Source organism: Macrotis lagotis, chromosome 4, assembly GCF_037893015.1.
Source record: "Macrotis lagotis isolate mMagLag1 chromosome 4, bilby.v1.9.chrom.fasta, whole genome shotgun sequence".
NCBI classification, from domain to species: domain Eukaryota; kingdom Metazoa; phylum Chordata; class Mammalia; order Peramelemorphia; family Peramelidae; genus Macrotis; species Macrotis lagotis.
The window spans coordinates 252,095,997-252,108,361 of NC_133661.1; the positions used below are offsets into that span (position 1 = coordinate 252,095,997).

The 12,365-nt window shown below is 41.4% G+C and overlaps 1 protein-coding gene across 1 annotated transcript in view; it reads right to left on the minus strand.

Moving 5' to 3' along the window:
• The window catches only part of PAPLN (papilin, proteoglycan like sulfated glycoprotein), an 84,030-nt gene that overhangs the window by 25,157 nt on the left and 46,508 nt on the right, over nucleotides 1-12,365 (minus strand). Inside the window, exons 16-23 of the mRNA XM_074235778.1 lie at nucleotides 11,370-11,459; nucleotides 10,829-11,093; nucleotides 8,167-8,272; nucleotides 7,633-7,762; nucleotides 5,851-6,478; nucleotides 3,920-4,054; nucleotides 2,959-3,086; nucleotides 2,517-2,634 (exon numbers count right to left, since the gene is read on the minus strand). Of these exons, the coding sequence (XP_074091879.1) occupies nucleotides 2,517-2,634; nucleotides 2,959-3,086; nucleotides 3,920-4,054; nucleotides 5,851-6,478; nucleotides 7,633-7,762; nucleotides 8,167-8,272; nucleotides 10,829-11,093; nucleotides 11,370-11,459 (1,600 nt within the window). The remainder of the gene's footprint in view (nucleotides 1-2,516; nucleotides 2,635-2,958; nucleotides 3,087-3,919; nucleotides 4,055-5,850; nucleotides 6,479-7,632; nucleotides 7,763-8,166; nucleotides 8,273-10,828; nucleotides 11,094-11,369; nucleotides 11,460-12,365) is intronic.

Below are 12,365 nucleotides of genomic sequence, written 5' to 3' on the forward strand. Positions count from 1 at the left end.
TGTATTTTTTCTTCCTTAAGGATATGAATTCTCCCTCATCACAGTCAATTTGGATCAATGTATACCACGAAAACAATGTAAAGACTGGCAAGTTACCTTCTGTGGGGGGTGGGAGAAGGGAAGCAAGAATAGGGGGAAAATTGTAAAACTCAAAATAAATAAAATCTTTAAAAAAAGAAAAAAGTAGTAGCAATTATAATCTTAGACAAACAAAAAGCAAAAAAAAAAAGACCTAATTAATCGATAAACAGAAAAAACACATTTTTCTAAAGGCATCATAGGCAATGAATTAATTTCACTAGTAAAGATGTATGCAACAAATGGCATAAACTAAATTGTTAAATAAGTTACATGAAGAAATACAGCAAAACTATAAGAGTGAAAAAACTCAAGTCACCTGTTTCAGATCCAGATAAATTGAACCAAAAAGTTAGAAAAATTAGATATGATATAGCTTTAAAGAATATTAAATGGGGGCGGCTAGGTGGCGCAGTGGATAGAGTACCGGCCTTGGAGTCAGGAGTACCTGGGTTCAAATCCGACCTCAGACACTTAATAATTACCTAGCTGTTTGACCTTGGGCAAGCCACTTAACCCCATTTGCCCTGCAAAAAAACCTTAAAAAAAAAGAAAAGAAGAATATTAAATGGAAATAGAAAAGCATATATACCTATTTCATAGCTGAATATGAAACCACAAAAATCGACCAGGTATTAACACATAAAAACTTTAGAAGTCAGTGTAGAAAAGAAGTATTAAATGTAACTGTTTTTAAGGGTGGCTAGGTGGTGTAGTGGATAAAGCACCAGCCCTGGAGTCAGAAGGACCTGAGTTCAAATCCAACTTCAGACACTTAATAATTACCTAGCTGTGTGGCTTTGGGCAAGTCACTTAACCCCATTGCCTTGCCAAAAAACAAACAATAAAACAAAAAAAATTATCACATCAATAACAAAATTTTAAAAATCATATGATTATTTCAATAGATGCAGAAAAAATTTTGACTAAATAATAAAATCTATTCCTATTTGAAAAATAAAGCATGGGAATACACAATTTTCCTAAAATGTAAATAATATTTATCTAAAATTAAGAGCAAGCATTATAGGGACAAGTTAGCAGCTTTTCCAGTAAGATCAGGGTGTGAAGGAAGGATATACATTATCACCATTCAATGTTGTACTATAGCTATATAGTAAAATAACTAACTAGAGCAATAAGACAAGGAAAAAGAAATTAAAGGAATAAGCACAAAGATGAAGCAAAAATATTACTTTTTTATAAATATGACAGTGTATTTGTAGTGCCCTAGAGGGCCAACTAAAAAACTAAATGAAAAATTAACCTTAGCAAAGTTACAGGATACAAATAAAACCACACATATCACCAACAAAGCCTAGCAGACAGAGATAGAGAAATTTTAATTATAATAGCTACAAACAGTATAAAATACTTGGGAGTCTACCTGCTATGACACACAGGAACTATATGAACACAATTTAAAAACATTTCACATAAATAAAAATGTCTAAATAATTGAAAAAATATTAGTTGCTCATGGGTAGGCCAAGTCATTACAAAAAAATGATAATAGGGGTGGCTAGGTGGCACAGTGGATAGAGCACCAGCACTGGAGTCAGGAGTACCTGAGTTCAAATCCAGCCTCAGACTTAATAATTACCTAGCTGTGTGGCCTTGGGCAAGCCACTTAACCCCATTGCCTTGCAAAAAAAACCCTATAAAAAATAAATGAATAAAAAATAAAAATGACAATACTTTATAAATGAATTTACTTATTCAGTGTTTTACCAATCAAACTACCAAAGAATTATTTTATAGGGCTAAAAAAAATAACATTCATCTGGATGAACAAAATATCAAGAATATCATAGAAAGAAAAGATTACAGGAATAAAAAAAATGGGGAAAGGGCACCTAGCAGTATCAGATCTCAACTATTCCTCAAAGCTGTAATTGTCAAAACAATTTGAAATTGAGTAAGAAAAAGAGAGATTAAGCACATAATATGAAAAAAAAATAAGCACAATTACCTAGTGTTTGATAAACTCACAGATTGCAACTAAGGGAACAAAACTGGGGCTAACTGAACAAAAGTCATTGAGAAAAACTGGCAGAAACTAGGTAGAGACCAACATCTCACACCATATACCAAGATGGTCTCGAAACAAGTTTGTGTAGTTAACAAAAGGTGACGATATAAGCATAGTAGAGAAACATGGAAGAAAATGTATATGGTATAAAATTGGAATAAAGAGTAAATATTAAGGGGCGGCTAGGTGGCACAGTGGATAGAGCACCAGCCCTGGAGTCAGGAGTACCTGGGTTCAAATCCAGCTTCAGGCACTTAATTACCTAGCTGTGTGGATGTGGGCAAGCCACTTAACCCCATTTGCCTTGCAAACAAAAAACAAAAAACCAAACCTAAGAGTAAAATATTAGAAAATTTTAAAAAGAGTAAAAATAAAGCAGTATTACCAGAACCCTGACTGCTGATACCTGTGGGAGCTGGACCTCTGACCCTGTCCACCTCCTTCCATGCCGAAATCCAGGCGTCTGTGGTGCTGGATCTGAGGGGGATTCCTCTCAGCCTCTGCAGGTGCTGACCTATCATCCCCTATAAGGATGCAGAGGAAAGTGCTGAAGCAGACAAGGGTGAATCTCTAGAGAAAACTGAAGCAGGAATGTTTAAAAGTGATAAATGGAACCTCAGAATAAGGTCCTGTCATGAATACCAAGGCACTGTAGTCTGGAAATAAGAATATCAAGACTTCCTTTCCATAGGATGCCTACTGGGTCCCTACAAGGGGACATCACTGCTAACAGGAATGGCATAGAGTCACTAAATGGTCACTAAATCAAGACAATCCTACCATCCCAGGGAAAAAGTGGGCAGGCATAGAGCAAATCTACCAACAATACCACTGCATGACCAAATGACCTGTGATCCAAAGTTGAACATGGCGACTGCTATCCTGACCCCCCATAGAAGTGCTGCAGGTGTAGGTTCCAGCATCATCCTCACTCACTGAACTGATGACCAAGGAGCCATCTGGTTGCAAATGGTACCTGTGGGAGACCATATATCAAGAGACAGCCCTGAGCAATCAACAAAAAAGATTAGGGGCGGCTAGGTGGCGCAGTGGATAGAGCAACTGGCCTTGGAGTCAGGAGTACCTGAGTTCAAATCCAGCCTCAGACACTTAATAATTACCTAACCGTGTGGCCGTGGGCAAGCCACTTAACCCCATTGCCTTGAAAAATCTAAAAAAAAAAATAAAATAAAAAATAAAATAAAATAAACAAAAAAGATCAGCAAATGGCATAGAAAATTCTTAGAAACTCAGAAATGCATTTTTATATATATATATATATATATATATAATATTATATATTATCAACATATCTCATCTTTAAATACCATAATACAGACTTCTCTCATGGAAAGGGAGAGTCAAAAATTTTATCCAAATTTTCCACATTCCAGAGGCACTGAACCCCCTATCCCCTAGAGTGTGGAAGGGATAGCTGTACTAGCTATGCAACCTTAAGCAAAATACCTCAGTTTACTCAGGAGGAAAAATAATAACTTCTCTAACTTTCTCATGAGATTGTTATGAGGATTAAATGACATAACGGATATAACATTCTTTATAAACAACAAACTATATAAATAATAACATGAAGCACAATGTAAATAACAAAATTTACATTATGATTAAATATTTATAAATAATTTCCTTAATAATATCCCTGGATTCCTATTCCCTATCAGGTGAGACCCATGGGTAGATGTGCCCCAGTTTATCCCTACCTGCCTGTCCAAACCCCCAAATCCTACCTTTGAAAGGGAGCATCTTGAACTTTAAAGGATCATTTGGATTGTAGGAGAGAAGAATTACCTAGCTGATGATCCTACTGGCTTCCCATTTTTCTGCCATTTTATATCAGGGTTGACACCTGCCACACAGAAGAAACGAACCATCTGTCCCAGGGTGACCTGAACCCCAGAATATTCTTTCTTGTCCAAGACAATCCTGTAAATGGTAGGATGATAAATTGTGATTATTTGTGTACATGTTTTATCTCCTTTACTAGCTCATAAATTCCTTGAGGGCAGGGAGTTTCTCACTCATGTCTGTAACTCTCATAGTACTTAGTAAAGAAGGCTAAATGCTGAACCAATGTTGGTTGAATGATCAAGTCTATCATTTTATTATCTTTTATCCCTTAGCTGGTTAAGGATTTTCCCTCTTTCCATGGTTGGACTCCCTGTACTTTAGGTCTGTTTCTTGTAGTCAGCAAATTGTCAGGTTCTGTTTTCTAATCTGTAGGATTTTTTTTTTGAGGTTTTTGCAAGGCAGATGGGGTTAAGTGGCTTGCCCAAGGCCACACAGCTAGGTAATTATTAAGTGTCTGAGACTGGATTTGATACCAGGTGCTCCTGACTCCAGGGCCGGTGCTTTATCCACTATGCCACCTAGCTGCCCCGATCTGTAGGATTTTAAATGGTTTAATGGTAGAATTTCAGACACCTCGACAGGTTGCTGAGATATTTGGAGTCAGGTAGGCCTCCTTGTATCCCTCAAATCCCATCATAAGGCAACTGTCAAAAGGCCTCCTCTTAGAGGCATGAAGGCTAAAGAAGAATATCAACTTGTTCTGTCCGGGAAGAACAACGGGGGTGGGGGGGGTGGAAATCTTCAAAAGTTCCCTAATATGTTCTGCTGAGAAGGATAAGGACTTAAGATTATATCAACTAACACTTTAAAGAGAGTAAGATTTATCCATTTCAACAAACATTCATTATAAAGCACTTTGCTAAGTTCCCTTGATGTATTATCTTTGTATATGCTATATCCTCGAGGATTTAGGGGAGATGGTGAAGGAAGGTATTGAAAAATGAAAAGATAGAAAGTAGTGTTAGAAGGGGGATTAAAGACATAAAAAATGCTCTGCATCATTAGTAATTAGAGAAATGCACATTAAAGCAACTCTGAATCTCCACTTCATATCCAATATTGGAAAAGTTGGCAAAAAAAAAAGCATGACAAATGTTGCAAATGTGTGGAAAAACAGATACATTAATGAACTATTGACAGAGTTGTGAACTGATCCAGTTATTCTGGAAAGCAATTTGGGACTATGCTCCAAAAGTTACTAAACTATGATAAAAGTCTATATCCCAAAGACATCAAAAAAAAAACAGGAAAAAGATTCATATGTTCAAAAATATTTATATCAGTTCTTTTTGAAATATCAAAGTATTGAAAGGTAAAGAAACTCCCATCAATTGGGAAAAGCTGGAAAAGATATAGTATTTAAATGCAGTGGAATGCTATTTTGCTACAAGAAATAAAGGGGATGATTTTAAAGAAATCTGAGATTTATATGAACTGGTGCAGTGTGATATAAAACAATACAATGGCAGCAATATTATAAAGACAAAACAACTTTGAAAAACCTGGGAGCTCTGATCAACACAGTCAACTATTCCCAAAGACTCATGATGTAACCTGCTCCCCATTTTCTCATAGAAAGGTAAGGGACTCAAGAGTAAAGATTTGGACTTTTTTTTTTTGGACATGGTCAATGTGGCAATTTGGTTTGATTATATTTGTCTGTGACAGGGAGTTTATTTTTCCTTCTTTTTTTCAATGGGAGTGTGGAGGGAGGAGGGAAGTAGAAAAGGAATTTTTAAATTTAATTTTTAAAAAAATAAAAAAGGAAAGGGAGTTGGGTCGTGGGCAAACAAGCCTTCCTAACTCTACTGTAAATTTTCCTAGTGTTGGTCTTTCCCCTAGACACCCCTTTACCTGTGATCCAGTTTTACCTGTGAGAAGGAACCTGTAAATGTGGAGCTGGTTGCCCCATGTCTTCTGGAACAAATGCACTGGCCCTGACCTCCTGGTCCTGGTGAGCTGTCCCTTGATTCTTCACTGATTCCTGCTCAAAGATCCTGGACGGTTGGGTGTTGTCTTGCCTCAGGTACTGTCCCCTGTGCTCTAGCCGTGAAGAGCCCGCTGAAAGGGAAGGCCTTCCCTGGGATGTTTCCATGCGGTCCAGACCCCAATTCACCCCAGTCCTACCCCGGCCCTCATTTCTGGATGACTGGCCATGGTAAGAGGCCTCCTGGTGGTCCCCGGTGCCGCCTCCTCGGTTATAGTCAAGAGGCCCTTGCCTGGGCTGGCCGGGCCCCAAGGGTATGTATGTCTCCCTGTGGGAGGGAGATGTCCGTCCCTCCTCTGCTCCATGAGCCAGGGGTCTTGTGTCACTGTCCTCTGCTCCCTCCTGGCAGCTCCTCATGCACTCCTCCTCAGAGAGGAAGTTATTCCTGTTGCCATGGCAGCCACCATACCAAAAACGGTTGCACTTGCCCACAGTAGGAATGAAGTACCAGCGAGGGGTCCAGTCCCCACAGGAGCCGTGTGCGCTGGGCAGCAGGCACCTGACTGGGTAGGCTGTGGAGGAAGCGCAGGAAGAGGGTTGTGTCATCATGGCCACTTGTCACCTGGAGGAAGTTTCCTCCTCCGCTTCAGGTCTCAGCCAGGGATGCTCCACCCTGCCTCTCTATCAATTGTTCTGAGATGATGGACTCGAGCGGACTGAGGGGTCATGAGAGTAAGAGGATGGACCCGGAAGAGTGGAGGAAACCAGGGCCCAGATCTCCAGAGTGAGCCCCCAGTGGTGTGCTGGCAGGAAGCCATGCTGGGCAAGACCCCATTCCCCAGATTGCTGCAGTTAGGGGACCCAAATGACACAGGATTTCAAGAATCACAGCTGACACCCATAAACACACATTAGGATAAGAACTTAAGTTAATGTCAACTGAAACCTTAAAGGGTGTAGGATTTATCCAAATCAACATTTTTTTTTTAATAAAAGAACTTATTGTATGCAAGGGACCAGAGAGGTATTCAAAGAAGGCTAACAGATTGAATGATATGAAATAAATGTTCTAAGTGACTTATGAAGGCAGCTAGGTGGCACAGTGGATAGAGCACGGACCCTGGAATCAGGAGGACCTGAGTTCAAATGACTTCAGAAGCTTAGTAATTACCTTAGCTCTATGACTTTGAGCAAGTCACTTAACCCCATTCCCTTAAATAAATTTTTAAAAAGTAATTATTTAAATTTAAGTGACTTATGAATGAAGAAACGCAAAGTGAAGCAACTGAGGCTCTTCCTCACACCCATTAGATTGGCAAAGTTGGAAAAAAATGATAAATGAGGGGAAATGGAAGGTTAATTATGATGACATAATGGCTAGGGAGTGAGGAAGACCAGAGTTCAAATCCATCCACTTGCTAGTTGTATGACCCAGGGAAAGTCATTTAACTTCTGTTTGCCTCAGTTTCCTTAACTATGAAATTGAGGTAATAATAGCACCCACCTCCCAGGATCATTGTGAGGAGGCAGCTAATGGATAGAACCACCAGCTCTGGAGTCTGGAAGACCTGAGTTCAAATGAAGCCTCAGACCCTTATTAGCTGTGGGACCCAGAGTAAATCACTTAAGTCCAATTGCCTAGGGAAAAAAAAAATCACTTCCTCCAGTGCTTTCCTTCCTTTCCCTTTGAAGTGGGTGGCACTGCCTAGAGGGCAGGGTAGCTTACGGTGGTTGGGCCTGCCCTGGCAGCCTTCCCCCTGGGGCCCTGCACTGGAAGCCACATTGTCATAGCAACAGCCATACTGGGATCCTCGGCACTCCTCGGAGGGGTCTCGCTGAGGCTCAGCTTGCTCGGCCTAAGGTGGGGAAGAGGTGATTTCAGAGGAAGCAATGGTGGGACACTCATACCAGGCTCCCAGACAGTTTGGGGGGAAAGGGCAGGATGGAAGAAAGGGTCTCCGAGCCCAGCTTTCAGGGTTTCTATTTCCAGGCTCATACCCCTTATACCACCTCGCCCTGGCAAGGAGAGTCAGGAAAGCAGCAGGAGGAGACCCTCTCCCCACCCCCCTCCTCATCCCCGGGTGCACCCACAGTCCAGGCCCATCCCAATCCTTCTTAGCCTGGAAGACTGGAGGGAAGAAGCAGGGATGTAAGAAAGTTCCAAAGGATGCTCAAGAAGGCAGGCGAAGATAAAGGGCAACTGGGCCAGTTCTGAATGAACAGTATACCCACCCCTGGCTCAGAGGATCAAGTTACTTGCCATAGAGGAGGCTGCTCTGGGCCCGTGTCTGTTCCCCGACGACAAGGGGCAGCCTTCCAGGTTGGGGCCCAGTGCTGCTGAGACCCCATCATGGCAGCATCCGTACCTGTGGAGAGCTCTCACTGAGTCTTGTCTTCTCCCTGCCAGACCATTCCCTCTGCTTCTCCCTTCTGCCCCCCCGCTTCTGCTTTCCTCCTTTCTATTGAGCCAGAGGGTCCAGACATCACAGAGGGACCAAGGAGCTCTGGTCCTGGGAAGTGTGGGGCCATGAGTCTTTAGCAGTGACTTGCCCAAAATCACACAATTATAATTAGAAATGGAACTTGAAACGAGGGCTCCCTTATCTTCTCTGCCCACTTTACTACACTGTGGTCTATAGTAGCAGGGGCTGATGAAGTTTTCGAAGATAAAGGGTAAAAAAAGGATCTCCTTATTAACAAAGCACCCATTCCAAGGAATTCCCCTTAAAGAATAAGTGATCATGCCCTTTTCATCTGTCACATTGGATACACCCTTTATTTTATGAGTCTTATGAGCACATGCCAGACTTTTATCAGGCAGCTAGATGACCCATGGCAGAGAATGCTAGACTTGGAGCAGGAAAGACCTGAGTTCAAATCTCACCTCTGATATTTACTAGCTATGTGACTCTGGATAAGTTACTTCACCTCTGTCTACCTCAGTTTCCTTATCTGTAAAATGTACATAATAATAATAATAACAACAATAATAATAAAAGCATCTAAGGTTCCAGGGTTGTTGTGAGGATCAAATGAGATAATATTTTTTAAATGAGATAATATTTGTCAAGTATTTTACAAAACTAAAAATACTATGTGAATGTGAGCTATTAATTACTATTATTTACCAGTTCTCATTAACTACTCCCAAATTAAGAGTGCTTATAGTCAGGACATAGTAAAAATTTATCATTAATAAGCACAAAGGAATTGGACTATAACTAGGCTCTTGGAAAGTACAGTGGATAGAGGGTCTGTAGATTTGGGGGGAAGAGACAGAGTAGGTCTGTAGATTTGGCATCAAAGGACTTGGGTTTGAACCCAAGCTCTCCTCCCTGCTATTTTCTTCGGCAGGGCCTCAGTTTCCACATCTGTAAAATGAGGGGCCTGGACAAGAGTTCCACTAAGGTTCCTTACAGCTTTTTTTTTTTAGGTTTTTGCAAGGCAAACAGAGTTAAGTGGCTTGCCCAAGGCCACACAGCTAGGTAATTATTAAGTGTCTGAGACCAGACCTGAACCCAGGTACTCCTGACTCCAGGGCTGGTGCTTTATCCACTACACCACCTAGCCGCCCCTCCTTCCAGCTTTAAATCCTATCTATGATCTATGAGTCCTCATGAAACCCTGGTTTCTCATTTTCCTTGGAAACAAGGACCACCATGATTATTAATGAGTATGAGAAAAAATATGGGAGCTCACAAATTTTTTTTTTATTTTTGCATTCTCTCTACATGGCTGGTGTGAGTAGGATTCTAGAGAAAGGTTATCAGATCCTGCCTGTGGCATCCAAGGAGGTAGCATTAGAAATCTGGAGCTGAGGTGGGGAACAGATAGGTGGCACGGTCGATAAAGCACCAGCTCTGGCATCAGGAGGACCTAAGTTCAAATCTGATCTTGGACACTTTATAGCTATATGAACCTGGCAAATTGCTTATCCCTGATATGAGAAAGGGGGGGGGGTAGAGATTTGGAACTAGAAAATATATTGGAGTTCATTCCTTTAATTTTTTTGTTTTTGTTTTTTTAGGTTTTTTTTGCAAGGCAAACAGGGTTAAGTGGCTTGCCCAAGGCCACACAGCTAGGTAATTATTAAGTGTGTGAGACCAGATTTGAACCCAGGTACTCCTGACTCCAAGGCCAGTGCTTTTATCCACTACGCCACCTAGCTGCCCCTTCATTCTTTTGATTTTTATAGATGAGGAACCTGAGGTCCAAAGAGGAAAAGTAACTTGCCCAAGGTTACCCAACTAGTCAGTGAGTTGGGATTCAAATTCCAGAGTTGGGATTCAAAATCAGATCTTCTGACTCCTTTCATGGTACCCTACTGTCTCTCCTGTCCCACAGATTATGGATCTCAGAAATTTGTCTTTTCTATGCCCCCTTAATGGTAGTCCCTTTCCTTTGTTGATTATGTCCAACTTATCCATCATACAGTTTGTTTGTATATAATTGTTCGTTTGTTGTCTCCCTGTTAGACTGGGGGTTCCATGAGAGCAAGGACAGTCCTTTGCCTTCTTTTGTATCTCCCAGCACTTAGCACAGAGTCTGAATCATAGCAGGTCCTTAATCTAATTTTTATTGACAGACCAACTGCTTTCTGATACCTTGATCATAGAGAATGCTTTAATATCTATTATTTCAGGTCACTGTGACAACAACCAAAGAAACCCCAAACAGAGTTGAGTCAGACAGAGAAGGTATCACACTCTTTAAGTTACAAAAGAATAAGCTGAGACTCGAGAAAGGGGAAGTGATTCATCTAAATTACAATGAATGGTAAGATCGCTTGATTCTCAGCCAGGTTTTCTTTCCACTAAACATACAACAGCCCCGCTGCTACCCTCCCTGTCCTCAGACTAATCAGAATTCCTTGAGTAGATTCTTTACCTGGTGAGAGGGGAAGGATCATCTCCATCTCTTACCTGCTCTGCTGACATGAGATCCTGGGACAGCCGTAACCTAAGGGGCCAGCTGCCACCGTATGGCCATCTGGGCAGCACCCATGGACACTATAACTGCAGTCCTGAGACTGGGACCTCACCACATGGTCCTCCTGGTGGTGGTGCTGCTGAGATCTGGAGGGACTCCAGTCAGACTGTTGAGGCAATAGGTTAGAGCCCCTGTCTCCTTCAGGGGATTGTTCAAATGTGGGATGGTTCCTGTGTATCCACCATTCCTCCCTGGTACCTAGAGAACAGAGGAAACAGGTTCTAATGTCCGCAGCTCCTCCTATGCTCCCACCTTGCCTCCCCTCTGACCCACCCTGCCAGATGCTAGATACTTTCAGGAAACTTTTCCCAGCTCCAGATACATCCACTCCCCAAACCTCTCTATGTGGATAGCTGGCACCAAGAGCCAGCCTTGCCATCATACCTATCCTGTCTCTTCCCCCAAATTTTAGAGAAGTGAGGGGCAGAAGAGAAGGAAACTTAAGAGAGAAGGGGGATGTATTTACTCCCAAACCTTGGGAAGGGGTTTCTAGAGGATCCAAGTGGGCCAACAGGTCCTGGCGACTGGTGTCATAGCCATGGACATCCTGCATGCTGGGAACCTCTGCAGGATGAACACAGAAAGGGATAGAGGAGCAAAGTGGAAGAGCCAAGGGTAAATCTCAGAAAAATCACCAAATTGTGTCCTTCTCAGAAGGGCAGCAAAATCACCAGGCAGATCACTACCACCTGCTTCAGTCAGCATTTGAAAAAAAAAAAAGACAACTTAGAAGTGAAAGGAAAATAAAACAATTTTAGCCTCTATTTCCATATGATCTACAACAGTGATGTCAAATTCAAATAGAAAGGGGGACTATGCAGCCACTAAACCCTATATATGGATATATACTGACTTCAAAAACCACATATTAACATGATCTATGTTCTCTTGTATATTTATTTAGATTTTGTTGCATATTCCCCAATTATCTTTTAACCTGAACTGCCCACATATTTTTGACATTCCATCCTACACTATGCATTGGTTCAGAGGGAAATTTTTCCATCTGTGGCTTTAAGCTAGAAGTATCAAAAGAGTAGGAATTATGTCTTAGTTTTAATCTAACTTTTTATTCTATCTAGCAAGTAACAGCACAAAAACCTTGAAAGGTGGCAGGTTTTAGATACTTTAGATACTACCTTCTTCAAATCTTCAGTTCCTCTCTTTCACTCTTTCCATTTTAGAACCCCTACTCCTCCTTAGAGCAGCCTGAGAAATAGTTCCCTTTTAGGTTCTGAAATGGGGCCGTGAAGGGAGATGCCCTTCACAATTGATAATGATCCAGGCTGATTTTGACATTTGACATAACAAGAAATAAAAATACCACCCTTGTTCAGGTAGTATTGATTCTTCCATCACCTCACCCTTAAGCTATTATTACAACCTCCCAATTTGTTTCTCTGCTGCCTTTCTTTCCCTCTTACAAATCATTCTGTGTGCTGTTGGAACTCTTTTCCCCAACCATCTCCA